General features: G+C 42.4%; 2 protein-coding genes across 9 annotated transcripts in view; one reads left to right on the plus strand and one right to left on the minus strand.

Moving 5' to 3' along the window:
- Positions 1–20,158, plus strand: part of MITF (melanocyte inducing transcription factor) — a 177,695-nt gene extending 157,537 nt beyond the window's left edge. For 4 of the 5 annotated variants that reach the window (XM_033926699.1, XM_033926700.1, XM_033926701.1 and 1 more), the window contains exon 11: positions 536–4,519. In XM_033926699.1, the coding sequence (XP_033782590.1) occupies positions 536–934 (399 nt within the window). In that variant the 3' untranslated portion in view covers positions 935–4,519. Of the gene's footprint in view, positions 1–535; positions 4,520–19,987 lie in introns of those variants that run through there. The other variant, XM_033926703.1, reaches the window with a different exon arrangement.
- The window catches only part of FRMD4B (FERM domain containing 4B), a 451,582-nt gene that overhangs the window by 423,532 nt on the left and 7,076 nt on the right, over positions 1–20,974 (minus strand). The window lies entirely within an intron of this gene.

Genomic DNA, 20,974 nt, shown 5'->3' on the forward strand with positions numbered 1-20,974 from the left:
CACATTGGATTTGGATATTGCGATCATATCAAATATTTTAAATAAACTTGAGACTTGATCATAGGGTACTATTGTATGCTTCAATGACGTATAAGTGAATAGTACCAAAAAAAAAAAACCCCCAAAAACCAACAAAAACACTTTTTTAATAAATTTATGGAGCAATTAATGAAAAAAAAGTTTAAAACAGTGTGGTAAATGGGAGCAATCACAGCCTCCTCCAAAAAAATTAAAAGCCCCCCAAAAAAGGCACTTAGCTTATTTTGCCAGTTAGTCCGTTTAGCGCTCTGGTAATAGAAGTTACTCCGTTAAACAATAGACTCCATCAGTGGTTCAACCAGGCGTGGTTTCAGGAACTTCAAGCGTCCCTTCTTCAGGAACCGACGCTAAACTCAAAGCGAAGGCAAGACGCCGCCACCTTGAAACGGCTGTCAGGTGATACGCGATTGTGAGGCTGTTTTTAGAGCAACAGGTTGTAATCATTTAAATAGTGCAAATTCACGCTATTCTCTTATTCTGATTGTTTGTTTTACAGGAACTTGAGATGCAGGCTCGGGCACACGGACTCTCCCTTGTCCCGTCCATGGGTCTTTGCTCTCCAGACCTGATGAACCGGGTCATCAAGCAGGAGCCGGTTTTAGACAGCTGCAATCGGGACAACTTACAGCACCCCCCGGACCTGTCGTGCACCACCACCCTCGATCTCACGGATGGCACCATCAGTTTTAGCAATAATCTGCAGGACGTAACTGAAACCACTGGGGTCTACAGCATCCCCAGAGAAGTAAGACCCAAACTAGAAGACATTCTGATGGATGATACTCTGTCTCCCGGAGTGACCGACCCGCTGCTTTCTTCGGTGTCCCCCGGCGCTTCGAAAGCAAGTAGCCGAAGAAGTAGTGTGAGCATGGAAGAGGCTGAGCACGTCTGTTAGCAAATAACAAAGAGTGTGATCCCTTCATAAAGTACTTCCTTTTTCATCAGTAGATTCAAGCATTTTTTTGGGGGGGTTCTCTTGCTTTAAAATTGAATCTCTTTCATCATTGGCCCAGCACAGACATACTTTTTATTATGTGAAATGTATGTCTTCCATTTGAAATTTCTCCTTGCCTCCAAAGTATTGCTCTCCAAGCAAGGATTGTTCAATATACTTAAAGAGCTCAAAGCAGTAGAACCACAAACCAGTTAGTGTAAATTAACTACTTGGAAATGAATGTAAAGAAACCAAAACAAAAAGAAATATCTATATGGAAATGTGTTAATTTTAAAGTGCTGCCTTAAAGATGCAGTATCTGTCGAAATGGTTCAGATTTCATATGGCAAAGTATTAAAGTAATACAACTCTAGGAGAATTTATAATGCAATAACTCTGCAATATACAGGGAGGTTTTTCTTTCGAATCTTGTTTTCACTCTCATTTTGCTGTGAAAAGCAAAAGGTTTTTTTTTCTGTCTTTTTATATATAAATGCATACACCCTGGTTCGAGGTTTAGCCAAAGGGCTCTTTTTTTTTTTTTTTTTGTAAAGGTGATAGAAATTTTAACGGAAATGTATTTTGTAGCAAAGTCCTGAATAGCACTAAGATTTCTTAAATATATTTCAGTGAGAAAATGAGTTGACTCTTCAAACTGGGCAAATTGTGTTGTATATTTATAATTGACTTTTACCTTTTTAGTTTTAAAAATTGTCTTGTACAGTTCATTTTTTTATTTGCATGGAATTTTTTCAGTAAGATTTCCAGTTGAGCTACTTTTATTTTTTTTTTTTGTATTGTGTTGATGAGTGCATCTTAAACCTGACTGCAGTTTTAAATTCTTTTTCAGACTGAGTGGAGGTATGTCACTTGTTAAGACCTGCTTGAAAGATTTTTGCAGGGAATCTTGCCTTGTGAGAGAGCAGGGACTTAAGCGAAGAGTGACTTTCTGTTTTACAATCTCGCCTGAAAACATTTTTAAAACTCATTTAACGGTACAATATAAAAATAGACAAAAAAATGAGCCTTTATAGAACTATTATATATTTATTTTTTAGTGGTACAGAAAGGCAAGATCAATATGCTTTAAAATTTAACAACACAATAACTTAAAGATGCCCAGGATACTTGTTAAATTGTTTCAGCAGTTGTGATTGATTAAAAAAAAAAAAAAATGTACAGATTGTGTATGCAGATAACTGTTACTTGATAACAATATTCTTAAATTTTAACTTACAACATTGTTGTAAATGTAGTTTCCGCGTATTATCCATTCAGGTGTAGACCTATGCAATAACAGTAGTTTTATTTGTAAAATTATATCAAGCAGATGTGTTTTACAGGGACAGATTGCAAAATGGATTTTGCAATAGGAGCCTTTTAGTGACTCGTGGCAGGAAAGCATGTATCATTCAGAATGAAGTGCCTTAAATTACAGTTGTAGACTTCTCTAGGCAAGCACTGACTGAAGTATGACATAGGAGAACATTGCATGGTATTTACAGTAAATATGAGTGTGGTACGGTGCCGAACACGGAAAAATGAGAGTTTCCAGTTTCGTTTAGGCCACACTTGAAATACTTTCTAAACTTACCAATACAGTATGAGTGCAGGCTGCACCAGCCTTCATCAGACACCCCTGGGATCATGCGGTTCAGGGGTTCGAATTAAGGTCAACTAGGAACGGTTATAGGGAAGAGATGGCAAGTAAGATAGGAGCGATTCTAGGATGAGGTCGCCAAATACATGGGTAAAACCAGCTATGGGCTATTCTGTAACTACTGTATGTTCGTATCTTCAATTGTGCATAGTTTGTGGATGTGCATCCGTTTGGGTGAGGCTCACACTTACATGCATTAGTTACAGAATATTCTAAGTTATGTGAATATCTCTGGAATCTATGCACAACCATTTACTCCAGTTCTGTGGCTGAAGCTAACCATATACTGTACATACATATACTGTATATATATATATATATATATATATGTGTGTGTGTGTGTATACCTAGTATTCTGTAAATTAGGGGTGGGCAACCTTTATACACAGAAGGCCACACAAATGTCAGTATTATTGTTTATTATTTAATTTTAATATAGCATCTTATTTGCGGTGCAGTCAAGGCAAACTGCAACATTGCGTCATGTTAAGGAACTGGAAATGCACAGCGTTCTGTAGACGTTCTATGATAAATAAAAGGTTAAGTAAAAACGATGGAAACAAACTTCTAGAGTGACTATTTGCGAAATGCAGTATTTAAAATTGCCAGATTCTGGTCAATGACGTTTTCTACGTATACTTCCCTTGGTCTCATGAGTCACACAAAATTCAATGGCGGGCTATAGGCTGTGCAGCCCTGCTATAAAGGAAAGTAGGAACAGGGAGGGGGTTGGTGGGGGAAATTTTGTAAATGGACAATGGAAAAGATTGACGCAAAGTACTGGTGCTGATTCCTATACCCAGCTCTGGGCACCGGACTTACGCCTGCTGAATCCTGGTGTCCAAGATGCGTAAGCAGATCCTAAACCGTGCCAGTTAACTTCCGTAATTGGTTGTGAGCCGTAGTTGGTTAACAGCTCTTTAGCTAATTAAGTAGAAGGATCTGTGGTGCTTTGCTGCCACTCGGTGGAAGAACACGGTTTTAATCAAGCTGGTGAAGCTGCCTTTTATGTTCAAATCTAACACCACTCGGTTGCCAACTGTCCCTGTAGAGCCATGTCAGACCCTCTGTTTGAACTGGTGGTGGCAAATAAAGCCTGTTTAAAGAGATTTCTCTTCTGATCCTCTCTCCTGTGCGCCATTGTGGAGATCATTGCAAACCAGTTTCCTAACTGTTATCTTGGACCTCCCCTGACCCAGGCCTCTTTTTAGGTTGCAAGCTATGGGATTTAGGTGCCCAGCGTTAATGGGATAGCACACAGCCAGATCCTAATTTGTGCCCATTAACACCAGTAATCGGTTGTTAGTGTCCAGTTATTGATGGTTAACCGCTTGCTAACCAATTAAGTTACATGCACATCTCGGGAGCGGACCCAGATTTGGGTGCCCAAATAGAGGGTATAATCTATAAAGGAAAGTGCTGGTGATACACGGCTAACTTATAGTATTCTGTAAGTTATGCATGCAATTGTTCGACCTGCCTATGCTCCCCCTAGAGGCCTCCCATCAACACACACATCGATAAAATATACACGATCACAGAATAGCACAAAGGTACTCTCTGTCATGCCTGCGTGCATGTGCACACATATTCATGGATATGTTAGTAGACATTTAACTGGGGCATAAATGTTAACGCCTGCTTTTATTAAATTACCCCCAATAATGTATAACAGGGGACTCGCCTCTCTGCAAGTATAAACATAGACAGTAATGGAAAACATCACTATTAAAAATGTTTGCCGTTCATTCTTTTACTCTTATATTTAAATATCTTTATTACATAAGAACATAAGAATTGCCATAGTGGGACAGACCAAAGGTCTATCAAGCCCAGCCAATCCAGGTCCCAAGTACCTGGCAGAAACCCAAACAGTTGCAACATTCCAGAGCTCCTATTTTGATTTCAGAATGCCTCATTCCACCAATGCCTAAGAGCCAAACTTATCAGTGATTTTTCTATACTTGACTCACATAAGAACATAAGAGCTGCCATACTGGGACAGACTTAAGGTCCATCAAGCCCTAGTATCCTGTTTTCCTACAATGGCCAACCCAGGTCCCAAGTACCTAGCTAGATCCCAAGGAATAAAACAAATTCTATGCTGCTTATCCTAGGAATAAGTCATCTCAATAATGGCCTATGGACTTCTCTTTTAGGAAATTATCCAGACCTTTTTTAAACCCATAAAAATTACAGCAACGTTTAAGAAGTTAGGAAGCCAAAGCTAAAATTATACAGCAGGCACCGAACAAAAATTATCCAAAAGAACCCAAACCCTCTTAAAGGGCAGAACCCAAAAGCGCTTAATAGCAGTTACCTCTATTTATGTGTAAAGCAAACCCCTGCCTACCATGCACGAAACGGCAAAGCCGGCACCGTCTTTCCATTCTGACAGAATACGTTGTGTCGCCAGACTCGTAAGAATATCAAATATCTTAGCTTTACTCTTTTGCAGTAAATGGGGAAGAGCAGCCGATTGTAAAGTAACAGTTACCTTTACTCTCGACGTCAAAGATTAGAAAGAATAATTTACAAAGAACATTTTCAGCGGTGCTGGTTTTGGTTCTGCTTATTGCTCTGGAAGCCAGAAAGAACAGCAGAGTTGAGACTTGGGGGCTAGAAGAGGACCGCCACAGCTGTTGTGGGAGACCTACTGGCAAGACTGCTCAGTAGATTTCTGTTGTGTTTCCGATGAGACAGTTTGGAATTGTCTGTCCATTCAAAAGTAAATGAAAAAGAAGAAAATAGAAAAATATTATAAGAGATGTTACTCTAGAGCAGGGGTGTCCAACCTTTTGGCTTCCCTGGGCTGCACTGGCCGAAAAAAATGTTTCTGGGGCCGCGCAAATGCTGCAGCAAGACAGAGGAGGGAGCCGGCAAGACGGTAAACACCTGGGGCAGCAGAGGAAAACACTGAATTGCCCTCGACCTGGGCTGCACAAAATACTTCACGGGGCTGCAGGTTGGACACTCCTGCTCTAGAGGTTTTTAAACCCAGTCTTTGGAACACACCACCAGCCAGTGGCGTAGCGAGGGTGAGAAGTGCACAGAGTGGTGGCACCCCTCCCCCACCCTCATTGCCCCTCTCCCACGCCTTCCCTTCCCCCGTATCTCTAGTTGTTCACCACGTGAGCAACAACTTCGATGTGCTCCTTGCAACCGCATCAGCTCGCCCTCTGACGTCACTTCCTACGTGCGGAACCCGAAAGTGATGTCAGTGGGAGCCGATGCAGTCGCGAGGCGCACGTTGAAGTTGTTGCTTGCAGGTGGTGAACAAGTAGAAGTACGGGAGAAGGGGGGCATGCATGTGGTGAGGGGAGGGGTACAAGAGCCGACACCATGACGGTGCCCAGAGCAGACCCTCCCCCCTTACTATGCCACTGCCCCCAGCCAGTCAGATTTTCAGAATAACTTCAATGAAAATTCATGACAGAGATCTGCATCCAATGGAGGGAGTACGTGTAAATTTATCCTATGCGTATTCAGTGTAGTTACCTGAAAACCTTTCTGAGGATTGAGTTGAGAGTCCCTGTTCTAGTACTACACCCCTGGCTGACTTCAGTCAGCCATTTGTGTTTTTAGCAACCCTCTGGTTATGGTCCAAAATCTCTGGTAACTTTTCAGCTTCGCGACGTATTGCTTATGTCTTTTAAATTAGTCCAGTGGAAAGGAAGCGATAAAAACTTTGTTGCTGAGTCTTGCATGCCACTTTCAGGGATGTTGATATTGCCTTATTGTTTAATGTTCTTTCCTGCCGGTATAGTTTGTTCTCTTCCTATTTCTTGTCATGGAATTTATACGTGTTTCTTTTCATTTATTGGAACATCTAAGACCTGGCATTTCCTAAAACAACTGTCCATGGTTCTTGCCTGCCTAAATGTAGTGTAGTTTTGACAACATTTTACGTTCTTCAGCAACTTATGTTTCTGAAAGCTGGTGGTATTGTCATTCAGAAAATCCAGGTGACATACAACTATGAACGCTTAGTAAAAGAGCTCAGCAAATGTGCCTAAATGTGTTTAATATCTTGAAATTACATAATCACATGATAAGTATATAGAAATTACCCATGATTGATCTTGAAGTTCAGGGGTTTTTAAATTTGTAATTCATTCTGATCTTAATGTAGGATTGAAGCTACTACAGAAGTCTTGTTCCTAATATTTAGTGCATTCTAGCATTTTTGTCTCTTGGTTTCACATCTGGTGATGGCATCTGGAAAGATGCACGATCAAGTTAATCCACTGTAGTCCACAAGGGCCATAAACAGGCCTGGCTTCCACAGTAACTGGAATATGCAAATTAACCAGCTGGCAGACCAAATATATGCAGATATATCAGATGACCATTCGTTATGTATGCCCTGAAAATCAAATCTATTTTTGGCTATCATGGACTAGAGAATTTGATGAATGGTGGTTCTTGTTCTGAGGCCAACCCTGATGGTAACTGTTAGGCTGGCGGGAAGGAATAAGCATAGGGTCTGATTTTCAACATGAAGCAGAAAGGGTAAAATAGCCAGTTATGTTTCAATTGGCTATCTTAAGCTGAGCTAATCTGCAACCTATGTTATGTCTAAAATTAGGGTTAGGGTTACTAGGTGAACTAAGTCTAGGCAGCTAGATTTAAGGATGAAATAGCTGCTCTGGGCTTGGCCAATATTAGAAAGCTAACTTACATCCCCTAGCTTAATTCTACCTTCAACAATGCCCATACTTGCAGTGGTTAAATATAGCCAGTAAAATAATATTTGACCACTCAATGTGACTCGATTTTCAAATTTTATCTAAGTTGCCTTGAAAATCCATCCTATAAGATTCATCTTTCTGCTCTCCCTTGCATCAATTGATACTCCAGTGCTTGGGTGTTTAACCCCAGGATCATGTCTATATACCAACTGACCCAAGGGGGCAACACAATCTCAAACTCATCTAAAACCATCAGAGGAGCCATTACTTACAATACTGGACACTGACAAACTCATAGCATTCTCTTTAGGCTTTTCTGTTTGTAGTGAGATAATTTGCAAATCTTTCATAGCTAGCTTTAGACAGAGGTGTTTGTATAACTTAGTTGAAAAGAGAATGATGTGCCAAACATTCTCATTTTGCCAAAATCAAGCAATGAATGGGACGTTATGTAATGCAGTTTTTCGAGGGGTTGTGCAGTGGAGGGATGTGGAAGCTTGTAATACTAAGCAATAACTCTACAGCTTGTAGTATCTTCCCAGTAAGGGTTTTCAGGTATATAGTTGCCTTGTTGAAACAAATTAGGAAATGTTAGAACACAGGAAAGCACAAAGGAATGCACTTACGTCTAAGTGGGATAGAGGGTATATAAAATGCACTGGGGGGTTATAATCAATGGCATAGTAAGGGGGAGGCGAGCGGGACAATCCGCCCCGGGCGCCATGTTTGTAGAGGTGCCAGCACCCTTCCTCCTCTCCGTCCTTTGCCTCTTCCTACTCCACCCCTCACCAGGCATGCACCCCCTTCCCTTCCCCCGTACCTCTAGTTGAAGTTGTTGCTCGCAGCGGTCAACCACGTGCTCCTCGCAACCCCACAGGCTCTCCCACTGATGTCACTTCTGGGTGTTGCATATAGGGAAGTGACATCAGCGGGAGAGCCGACGGGGTCATGAGGAGCACGTAGTTGACTGCCACGAGCAACAATTTCAACTAGAGGTATAAGGGATAGAAAGGGGGAATGGCAGGGGGGATCGGGGAAGGAGCAGGGGGGCAGGGGCGAGGGTGCCTCTCACCCTCGCTATGCCATTGGTTCTAATTTTATTTGGTATATATATGTATGGTACTGTATATATATATATATATATATATATATATATATATATATATATATATATATATACATACACATACAGTAAACCTATATTTCTTGAAAAGGTGATAAAAATATGACTGCCTCTTGCCATATTCGGTACTGTAATGTTTATAATATGTGTTTGGTCCATAGCACAGTAAAGGATGGATCGTTGTAATGTATCCAATGAATGAATCTGAATTCTTGTTCTTCACAAACATATTAAAGAATTAGATTTTTTTCCACCAAGTTCATGCGTGCTGCTGTTTTCTCTAACTTGGTTAACATTAAAGCCAACAAAATCTTTTCTAAGTTAGAACAAGGAAAATCATTGAGTTTCTCATGTTTTTCTTGTCTAAATTCTTTTCTAAAGTTCATTTAAGGCAAGACCTTGCTCTCATCAGAATGCAAAGCCAATATCAATATTTAAGGCAAAGATATATAGGGAGGGACTTGTAAACGATTCACCTGTAAAATGATTTTGCATGCATGGATAAAGTGTGTGAAAAGAGAGAGTGCGCAAGGTGAGAGAGGGAATCGATTAAGATTCTCCAAATCCAAATATCTGAATACAAAGAAATGCAGAAGTATTTATTTATCTAAAAATTTATATACCGTATAAATCCTATACGGTTTACATAATAACAATCATAAATAATAGACAATACATACATGCTCAATACATTAAAGAACCTTTGCTATAAAGTCCAGAAAAGCTATTAAAAAGGCAATTACATCACACAATATCTCATCATACGAAAGCATTTACAATCAAATGCGTTTTCAACATTTTCTTGAAACCCAACCCAACTGTGCATAAGTGCAGAACCCCTGGCAAGGCATTTCGAAGCTTTACACCCCCTACTGACAAAGCACAGTTACTTACCGTAACAGGTGTTATCCAGGGACAGCAGGCAGATATTCTTGACTGATGGGTGACGGCACCGACGGAGCCCCGGTACGGACAATTTTAGAGTGATTGCACTCTAAGAACTTTAGAAAGTTCTAGCTAGGCCGCACCGCGCGTGCGCGAGTGCCTTCCCGCCCGACAGAGGCGCGCGGTCCCCAGTTAGGATAAGCCAGCTAAGAAGCCAACCCGGGGAGGCGGGTGGGACGCAAGAATATCTGCCTGCTGTCCCTGGATAACACCTGTTACGGTAAGTAACTGTGCTTTATCCCAGGACAAGCAGGCAGCATATTCTTGACTGATGGGTGACCTCCAAGCTAACAAAAAGAGGGATGGAGGGAAGGTTGGCCATTAGGAAAACAAATTTTGTAAAACAGATTGGCTGAAGTGTCCATCCCGTCTGGAGAATGCATCCAGACAATAGTGAGATGTAAAAGTATGAACTGAGGACCAAGTAGCAGCCTTGCAGATTTCCTCAATAGGAGTGGAACGGAGGAAAGCTACAGACGCTGCCATAGCTCTAATCTTGTGGCCTGTGACAGAACCTTCCAGTGTCAGGCCCGACTGAGCATAACAGAAGGAAACGCAAGCGGCAAGCCAATTGGACAGGGTGCGTTTAGATACAGGATGACCCAACTTGTTAGGATCAAAGGACAAAAACAGTTGAGGAGATGATCTGTGAGGTTTGGTGCGATCAAGATAGTAAGCCAGAGCACGTTTACAATCCAAGGTATGCAAAGCCTGTTCACCTGGATTAGAATGAGGCTTTGGGAAAAAAACAGGTAGAACGATGGATTGGTTAAGATGAAACTCAGACACAACCTTAGGAAGGAATTTTGGATGTGTACGGAGAACGACCTTATCATGGTGAAAAACAGTGAAAGGTGGATCAGCCACCAGTGCATGGAGCTCACTGACCCTCCTGGCAGAAGTGAGAGCTATAAGAAAGACCACTTTCCAAGTTAGAAATTTAAAATGCGCTGTGGCCAAAGGCTCGAAAGGAGGCTTCATTAACGCAGAAAGAACCACATTAAGATCCCATACAACAGGAGGGGCCTTAAGAGGTGGCTTCACATTGAAAAGGCCCTTCATGAACCTTGAAACTAAGGGATGAGCTGAGAGGGGTTTTCCTTGAATCGGCTCATGGAAAGCTGCAATAGCACTAAGGTGGACCCTTATCGAAGAGGATTTAAGACCAGAGTCAGATAAGGACAACAGATAGTCCAACACCAGTCCCACTGCTGTAGACATGGGATTATGGTGATGTAACAGGCACCAGGAAGAAAACCGAGACCACTTTTGTTGGTAACATTGAAGAGTAGACGGTTTCCTGGAGGCATCAATAATAGAACGGACAGGCTGAGAAAGGAGAGCGTGAGCCGAAGTCAGCCCGAGAGATACCAAGCTGTCAGGTGCAGAGACTGTAAGTTGGGATGAAGCAGTGTTTGCTGATGCTGTGTAAGCAGTGAAGGAAACAGAGGAAGAGGTATGGGTTCCCTGGAACTGAGTTGAAGTAGAAGGGAAAACCAATGCTGTCTGGGCCACCGTGGAGCGATGAGAATCATGGTGGCTAGTTCCCTCTTGAGCTTGAATAAGGTGCGCAGCATGAGCGGAAGAGGAGGGAATGCATAAAGGAAGAGATTGGTCCAATCCAGGAGAAATGCATCGGGTTCCAGACGGTGAGGAGAGTAAAGTCTGGAGCAAAACAGGGGCAGTTGATGATTGTGGGGAGCTGCAAAAAGATCCACTTGAGGTGTGCCCCATTGGGAGAAAATGGACTGGAGAGTCGAGGGGTCGAGAGTCCATTCGTGAGGTTGAAGAATTCTGCTGAGATTGTCTGCTAAGCAATTCTGTTCCCCTTGGATGTAGACTGCCTTCAGGAATAAGTGACGAGCAGTCGCCCAGGTCCAAATCCTTAGAGCTTCCTGACATAAGGGATGGGATCCCGTCCCTCCCTGTTTGTTGATGTAGTACATTGCAACTTGGTTGTCTGTGCAAATGAGAAGAACCTGAGGAAACAGGAGATGTTGGAAAGCTTTGAGGGCGTAAAACATCGCTCTGAGTTCCAGGAAATTGATGTGGTGTTTCTTTTCCTGAGTGGTCCAAAATCCCTGAGTTTGGAACTCGTTCAAGTGAGCTCCCCATGCATAGGGGGAGGAATCCGTGGTGATGACCAGTTGATGAGGAGGTAGATGGAACAGTAGACCTCTGGATAGATTTGATGATTTCAACCACCAAAGAAGCGACTGTCGAAGAGACGAGGTCACAGATATGTGTTGTGAACAAGGATCCGTCGCTTGTGACCACTGAGTCGCTAGGGTCCATTGAGGAGTACGCAGGTGGAGACGTGCGAAGGGAGTGACATGTACTGTGGAGGCCATGTGTCCCAAGAGCACCATCATGTGATTCGCAGAGATGGAAGGTTGCTGGAACACCTGCTGACAGAGATGAAGGATGGTGTGAAGGCGGTTTGGAGGAAGAAAAGCCCTCATCTGAACAGTATCCAGAATGGCTCCAATGAATTGAAAGTCGCTGAGTTGGAATGAGGTGCGACTTGGGTAGATTGATTTCGAACCCCAACAGTCGAAGGAAGTAAATGGTCTGATCCGTGGCTTTGTGAACGGACTGAGGAGAAGGAGCCTTGATGAGCCAGTCGTCCAGGTAAGGGAAGACTTGAAAGTTGTGGGAGCGGAGATAAGCTGCGACCACAATCAGACATTTGGTGAATACCCTGGGCGAGGAGGCTAGGCCGAAGGGTAGCACCTTGTATTGGTAATGATGTTGGTTGACAAGAAAGCGAAGATATTGTCTGGACATCAGATGAATTGGAATGTGAGTATACGCCTCCTTGAGATCGAGGGAACATAGCCAGTCTTCCTGAGAGAGAAGAGGGTATAGGGTGGCAAGAGATAACATCTTGAACTTCTCCTTGACCAGACATTTGTTGAGATCTCTGAGATCTAATATTGGTCTCCGGTCTTTTTGGGTACAAGAAAGTACCGGGAGTAAAATCCCAGGCCTTGCTGGTCCAGAGGAACTGGTTCGATGGCATTGAGAAGAAGGAGGGATTGAACCTCCTGAGCGAGGAGGAGGGACTGAGCCTTGTTGGAAGCAGACTCTTTTGGCAGACTTAATGGTGGAGGAGTCTGAAAGTTTAGAGAGTAGCCGTGGGCGATGTTAGCAAGTACCCACTGGTCGGAGGTGATTGCTTCCCATCGAGATAGAAAAACTTGTAGTCGACCTCCTATGGGCTGAGGTAGAGGACACGAGGGAGGAAGACTGGCAATGTCCTGGAGAAAGGAGTCAAAAGGGCTGCGTCGACTTAGGTTGAGTAGCCGGTTTGACAGCAGGCTGCTGTTGTTGACGAGCCTGTTGTAGCTGCTGACGCTGTCTGCGAGGTTGAGGAGGATGAGGCTGAGCCGGTCGAGCAGAAAACCTCCTTTGATATGAAGGTTGTTTCCTGAATGGACGAGGAGGAGGAGGTTTCTTCTTGTTTTTCAACAAGGTGTCCCACCTAGTTTCATGGGCGGAGAGCTTTTGTGTGGTGGTATCCATGGACTCCCCAAACAGCTCATCCCCTAGGCAAGGAGCATTGGCAAGCCGGTCCCGATGGTTTACGTCCAGTTCTGAGGCCCGTAGCCATGCCAACCTTCTCATTGCTACAGAGATAGCAGTAGCTCGAGATGTCAGTTCAAAAGTATCATAAATAGAACGGACCATAAACTTCCTGAGTTGCAGAAGACTAGAGGTACATTGCTGAAAAGCAGGAAGTTTACGGTCCAGAATATACTTTTGAAAAGAGGTCACCTGTTGAATGAGGTGCTTCAGGTAAAACGAGAAGTGGAAAGCGTAATTACTTGAACGGTTGGCCAGCATGGCATTTTGGTAAAGACGCTTTCCAAATTTGTCCATGGCCTTTCCTTCCCTACCAGGAGGGACAGAGGCATACATACTGGCTCCTGCAGTCTTCTTTAGGGTTGACTCTACCAACAGGGATTCATGGGGAAGTTGGGGTTTGTCAAATCCAGGGATTGGAATCACTTTATATAGAGATTCTAGTTTTCTTGGGGCTCCTGGGATTGTCAAAGGAGTTTCAAGATTCTTATAAAAAGTTTCCCTCAAGATGTCATGGAGGGGTAACTTTAAAAACTCTTTAGGAGGTTGGTCAAAATCCAAGGCATCCAAAAATGCCTTGGATTTTTTAGAGTCAGACTCTAAAGGAATAGACAGGGTGTCTGACATCTCCTTTAAAAATTTTGTGAAGGAGGAGTGCTCTGGCTTAGCAGTAGTATCCTGCACCGATGGTTCCTCCTCATCAGATGTGTAATCCTCCTCGGTACCGAGGGGATCATCCGAATCGTCCCACAAGTCAGGGTCCCGTACCGATTGTAAACGGCCCTGGGAAAGTGGAGTCGATGTATCAGTATGTTTAGTCTTGCGTACCGATTTACCAGACCGAGTGGAGACGGTACCAGGGGAATGTAGTACGGTACGGGGTTCAGAGAACAGTACCGGTTCCGACCCCGTAGGAGTAGCACGCCGTTTTGGTTCTGCTGACAGAACAGGCATGGACAAAGATTTTTGTGGTGCCGAAACAGTCGATGCCAATAACAGAGGCTGTTCGACAGACGGCACCGAAGGCTCAGTCGGTACCGACACTGGAAGGTTCGGAGACAATAGAGCCGGGAGCAACTGTTGGAGTTGCTGCGTAAGCTGGACCTGGAGGATAGAGGCAATGCGCTCATCCAACGTTGGTCCCGATGGCACCGGTACCGGTTTTTTCTTGCTCGGTACCTTCGGTGCCGCTCGACGCTCGGGTGAAGTCGATGCCGATGAAGAGGCCGAGACTTCAATGGGAGCGGAGCGTTTACGGGGCCGGCGCTCAGTCTGCAGGACTTGGCTCACTGCATGCTCGACTGGCTGGCCTAGAACAGTAGGGGAAGGCTTCTTAGCCGGCTTACCTACAGGAGTCGACACCGACGATGGATCTGGCGGTGCCGAGGTAGTCGGAGTCGATTTGGAGGAAGTCGTCGACGTCGATACCGGTGCAACTTCCATAGCGGTACCAAAAAGGATCCGCTGCTGAATTTGTCTATTTTTTAAAGTTCTTTTTTGTAAAGAACTACAGCGGGTGCAGGATTCAGCCCTATGGTCCGGACCCAGACACTGGAGGCACCACTTGTGTGGGTCGGAAAGGGAGATAGGGCGTGCACACCGCTGACACTTTTTGAAACCCGGTGACGGGGGCATGAAGGGAAATACTGCTGTAGCAAAATCGAAGCCCGAGGCTTCGATGGTGCCAACAGGCCCCGCCGGGTCAGATTCGACAAAAAAATTGAAAAATAAGAATTTTTTTTTTTTTTTTTACACAAAAGGTAAAAAAGAAGGAAAGAAATAAAATATGAAGAGAAAATTACGCGCGAGCGGGAAGGCAAGTGAAATAGAAAAAAATTTCCAACAGCCGTTGGAAACACGCGTCTTCTTAGCTCCACGGAAATAAGAAAACTGGGGACCGCGCGCCTCTGTCGGGCGGGAAGGCACTCGCGCACGCGCGGTGCGGCCTAGCTAGAACTTTCTAAAGTTCTTAGAGTGCAATCACTCTAAAATTGTCCGTACCGGGGCTCCGTCGGTGCCGTCACCCATCAGTCAAGAATATGCTGCCTGCTTGTCCTGGGATAATACAGTGTTACCACATCCTGCCAACCACACATAATTCCATACCATTTTCCGATCTTAAACGCCTTCTGGGTTGATAGATCTCAAGAACTCCTTGCAGAAGAGTAGGAGATGCATGGTACGATATCTGATGTACTATCGACAAAATTTTAAACTGTACTCTTTGTTGGATTGGCAACCAGTGCAACTGTTTTAACACTGGTGTTGTGTGCCTTCCTGGGGGTACCCGTGATCAACCTTGCTGCAGAGTTAATCAAGTTCAAGTCCAATTTATTTAATATACCATTTTTAATTGTGTTTTAACGGCACGATCAATTATCGCGGCACTTAAAACCAATTAAAATACAAGTTAGGCACCGGCAGATGCGATCTTGGTACCTTCTGGCGCTTAACTTTCAGCCTGTGGCTACCCCCTATGACATTTTCACATGTGGCTTCGTCTTTTTGTACACTTCCCCCCTCCCCCCCAAATCTACAAAGGCGCCATTTACTGAATTAATCCAATCGGGGAAATTTTATAACAGGTGCTTAATAAAGCAGTGATAATACTTATAAAAAAAAGTAGATGCTTACCTTTCTTTATTGAAAACTAACATAATTGCTGAAAAATGTGCTTAAATTTAAGGCCAGATCACTCAGACCAGCCTCGTAGCTGGTGTAAATGCCCACACATAGATGTTAGCAGCACCGATGTCCGTAATGATGGAGTAATTCATACATGTGGCCGTCCATCCATATGTCGCAAAGTATGCACTCTGAAATCGCAGTGCGTAATTTTTTGCTAGTTGGTATTCTATAAGAGTTTATTTACATACAAGTATTTATCTTTTTTTTTAATGTTGCAAACAACAGGAGATGCTACCTTCACAAACCATGAAAACAGAAAACAAACAACGAAGGTGACTGATCGATGTTAAATTTCCTTTATTCCTAGGTCCTCCCTCAGGAGTCTGTATATTCAATGAAGGATCAATAACGGTACATAGTCTTCTATTATCGGTATTATAATGCAATTAAAAACACCCACACTTGTGGGTCAGGAAGTATATGCCACTGTCACAGTGAGAGCGGCATATACTTCCTGACCACAAGTGTATTGGAATATGTTTATAAATAAGATGACAGCAAATACAAGTCCCAAAAAATACGGTTAGCAAGATCTTACACAATCGCTTGCACTTTCACCCTTATAAGCTGCAATTGGTGCAGAAATTACAACCTTCAGACAATGCAACGCGACAAAATGACCAGATGTTCCTCAAGTGGCTCCCGAGATCACCAGACATTACTGTTTGTGACTTTTTCCTTTGGGTGGTACGTACCTCCACTACCCGCAACTATGGATGTTCTGCAGGAACTCATCACTGAAGTTAAAAACACAATCACGCCGGATATGCTTTGGAGAGTCTGGTCCGAGCTCGATTATCGCATCGATGTTTGCCAAGTAACATGTGGGGTGCACATCGAGTGTATGTAATCAGCAGATACCATATGAGTTGATGACGCTGTAGCCTCAAAGGTGAAAGAATATTCTAATAAATTTTGGTTTTATAACCATTTAAAATCAAGGAGTGTGTATGTAGGCACCCTGTATAACTCGCAGCAAAGAGTTTCCAATTTATTTACAGGTGGTTAGAGTTACTTGGGGTTTTATAGTCATAAAAAAAAAGCCCCAAATAGTACAATATGAACACAAAACTCCCTCGCGAACAACAATGCTTGCATTTTTCATTACTTGTTTCCATAATCTGTTTTTGTTCTACAAATTTTCCAGGTGATGAATTGCTAGACTGGAACATAAAAGGCTCCATGAATCATGCCACATTAACTTACCTGACTCTGCGAGACACGGGCAATATTACCTGGTGTGACACATTGCCTGGGAAATGTGTTTTGAAAACACTGCAGCATGTTTTTATTAAGCTGGTTAGATGACATGATGGCCACTTATGCTGTGCTACACTCCATTCATCAGAGAGTTGAACACCACGTGGCTGATCCCAGCTGCTGTTCGTCTAAACGTGATGCACTGTATCTCCAGGATAATACAGAAAACACAGCTGGAAAAGCATGCAAGATAAAATACAGGGAAAAAAAATGCAATTTCTGCAAATGGGATAGTTTTGCATATACAGGATAGGAATGACCCTCGCTCCTAAGCCAGGGCATGTGGAGTATGATCTAAGTCTTTCAAATTTACTGCTAATGTTCACTGTATATTTTGGAATTTTCCAACTCATGACTATACAGTGGTAATATCTAAGTTCATAAATTCCAGTTATGATACAATAAACTGCAATAGACATAATACCCAGCTGCACTATGCAGTCACTGATTATCAAGTCCTGACCCTGTCTGGACAAGTTCTTGAAGGTAAAGGGGAGAGTGTGGCGCAGTGGTTAAAGCTACAGTACCTGCCCCTGCCCCATTCCTGCAAGCTCTGCCTTAACCGCACAATCCTCAAACACTTATGGTTTTAAAGTGTTTGAGGCTTGTGCAGATGAGGACGGAGCTTGTAGGAATGGGGCAAGGACAGGAAATGAACTCGCAGGGACAGGACGGGAAAATGAGTTCCTGTGGGATGGGGAAAAATTTGTTCCCGTGCCATTCTGTACTGGTTAGCACAGGACTGACCATTCTCTGCCCCGACATGCCCCCTCAAAAATTTTTAACGACAACTTTTAGCATGTACCTAGTTAGCGCACTCAGATTACAAAATTACCACAAGATGCCTGAGTGTTTTCTGCAGTAATCCGTTTTTCTGTGTGCTAAGCCTGCATTAGGGCTTAACATACTTCAATGGAAGGACCCTACAGCTAGAACCATGCCTAGAATATACAAAGAGCATTTTCCTTGCACAGTAGAAAAATCAAAATTCATTTCTCTTCTACTGTATTGATGAAATGCCACAATTCCAATTTCTCTATATAAAAAACCTCATATAAACACACTACAAATCTCTGTGCTTATAAACAAGCCCTTAGTGAAATTCTATCTGAACTGTGTCAGTTGTAAATGTCTTTCAGAAATCTGCTTCAATAATAATCTATGTTGCTTCTAAACGCAACTAGCTTTTCAGTATGATGTGCCTATGCTACAGTCAGATCTTCTTTTAGTCAGCTGAGATTAACTGAGCTGCTGTTGCTCTCTAGTGCTCACTAAGGGGCTCATTTTCAAAACGCCAAGATATTCAAAGAACGGCAAAAATTGGCACTTGGATGTTTTTCTTGCCAAAACATCCAAGTGCTAATTTTCAAAGCTGACTTTTTGGATGTCTTGCTAGGCTTCTTAGCCGTTATGCATCCAGAGTTTGAAAGGGCATGTTGGAGGTATGTTAAGGGTGAACTTTGGGCGGGCTTAGCTCTTGAACATTCGGGTCTTTATCTGCTGTCATCTACTATGTTACTATGTTATGTAATTACCCTCATTCCACCACCACCATACACACAGGCCTCCAAGTCTCACAAAGAATCAAGATTTTTTACTAAAAATTTTCACTAAAAATGCATGCCAGCATGCTTCTTGTGCGTTTTGACTTCATGTGGTAGAGAATAAGAACATAAGAATAGCCTTACTGGGTCACTGAGGAAACAAGGGAAGAATGCTTGTCATTTTAAAATATAATTAAGGGGATTTTCTTTCCAGTAAGTTCTGGATGTATATGCATAGAAGTTAAAATACATTTGGACTTTTCTTCTAAAATTTGTCTTTACTGATTTCTTGTCTGTCCTGTATGTTTTAAATGCTATTTTTTGCTCTGATTTTATCTAGCCAATCATGTTTTTATCAAACGATTTATAGCCTGTCCTCCCCATTCCAACAGGACTTACCCAGATTAATATACAAAACCCTGACAAACAAAACAAAAGCAAACAGACAAAGCTTCAGAGAAACCATCATATGCAACAACAGCAGCAAAAAGAAAGTCTAAAAATTATGGGAAAATCCAGACCTTTATTCTTTTACAAAAACACAAACACAAATCAAGTTCTTGCCTGAGTGTTTAAGGAAGCTCATAAGAGAAATGGGGCCACAATCGAAAAAAAACTCCAATACCCTTGCAAGAGTACGTTATTTTCCAAAAGGTAGGGATAAATAGCAAAACACCCTGACCTGAATGCAGGTGGTGTTGTAGCAATCAGGACCATCAACACACAAAGCATTAAATGTAAGCAGCAACTTTTGAACTGGCACCTCTGTTGACTAGGCAAATGCTGCAAAAAGAAGGAGAAGCCACTGACCCTCTGAAGTGTTCCCCAAACAAGCCTAGCTGTTGCATTCAGGACAACTCTACAGAAGAGAGTGCCTGAAAAAGATCTCACTAGTCTAAGCTTAAGAAAGGCCATATGCGAAACTCAACCCTCCAAGTCCCACAAACTATCAAGAGCAGTCCCCAGATTTTTCACTACTAATGGAAAATCAATTGGGAGACAAACCAGAGGGGCCAACCTGACCAATCCAAGCAATTTCCATCTTACTAGTATTTTAAAAAAAGGTTATTTAAGAGCCCCACTGTAATAAAGCAATCTAAAAAAAATATTGCCACAAAGTTTTATGCGATTCTAACGAGAGGTATTCTACCTACAGATACATCATGCTAAAAATACTGCTTCTAAAGTGCTTGCATTTTTTTATTTGATGTTTATTTGCTAGTGAATATCTAACGAATCTCAAAACTTTTTGAAATTGCTTTTATAATGATTAACATGTCTCTCTGTTGCCCCCCCCCCCTCCCACACACACACCTTATTTTGTTTTTTTTGTTAACTATGGGATGCCATTGATAACCATTTATTTTGCTTGAGTTGATACTGCACGAGATTCCTTATGTCTATTGGACAGTCCTGGAAAGGAATTCAGAATGTTTTATTTGTCTCCTTCAGTATTATTGTTATCATAATTCCAATATGGAAATGGAGAGTCCTTAAATTAGATTCTTCTGATTACAGTGCATCCCTGCAAGAATGTGGAGGTTTCCGTCCTCTTGTCTTCACGCAGAAGAGGGGAAGAGGTTGAGTTGTGCATCTCATTCGTACGATTGTCTCTCTCCTCCATTACTGGTCTGCCAACAATATCCACCTTGACAAAGTCAAGGACTCCGCGTTTCGTGTTGAACTTGAGTGAATAAATTATGCATGAAATTGTGTCGGAGTCTCTAGTGTGTGGAATTGCTCCTTCTGATATGAAAGGTTAATTCAGAAAGGAGTCCAAAATAGCTGGAAATTGTGAGGATAAGTGGATAGTATTCACTGTTGTGAGCTGTTATTACCAGAAATTGCATTCCCTATCCGGCATCCCCTGAGACTTAGCTTTGCCTGTGAAGATAAACTGTACTCGATAGAATAGCATTAAGAATAAGAAGAGAATATGTCCACTCACAGTGAACTATTTTTAATTGCATTTTAAATGGGGGATGGACTTTTACCTACATTATTTACCTTAATGAAGAATTAGATGAAGAACAGCATACATAAAAAGTATGAGTTTTGAGCAACTCTTTGTAGCAATATTTTGACTATCCCTATTGTTCTATAAGCAGTTGCCTAAATGAAGGGACCTTTTGTGTACCTGCATTTATTAAATATCACCCTTTATGTGGTTAAATTTATGACTGCACACATAGATTCGGGTTCAGTTCACTTGACACTCCCTATAGTTACATGCAGAATGGTGATTAGTCGTTCTACTGTCACTTATGGGTGTAGGTTTACAGTTACCTATTTAAACTACTGGTCTTCTGAACTTTGATGCATACAAGTGGCCCATAAATAAGGGCGACCAGTTACAGAATCGCCCTTGAATATTCTATATACTATAGTTGCTAAGATATTGTATTATTTTGAGGCATACTTGGCAAGAGATTAACTAAGTGATTGCTATATTTTTAGTATCTGCCATCCTCATTCATTGTACCATCTGCCATGGACAAGCATTTT

This window comes from Geotrypetes seraphini, chromosome 17, assembly GCF_902459505.1.
Source record: "Geotrypetes seraphini chromosome 17, aGeoSer1.1, whole genome shotgun sequence".
NCBI classification, from domain to species: domain Eukaryota; kingdom Metazoa; phylum Chordata; class Amphibia; order Gymnophiona; family Dermophiidae; genus Geotrypetes; species Geotrypetes seraphini.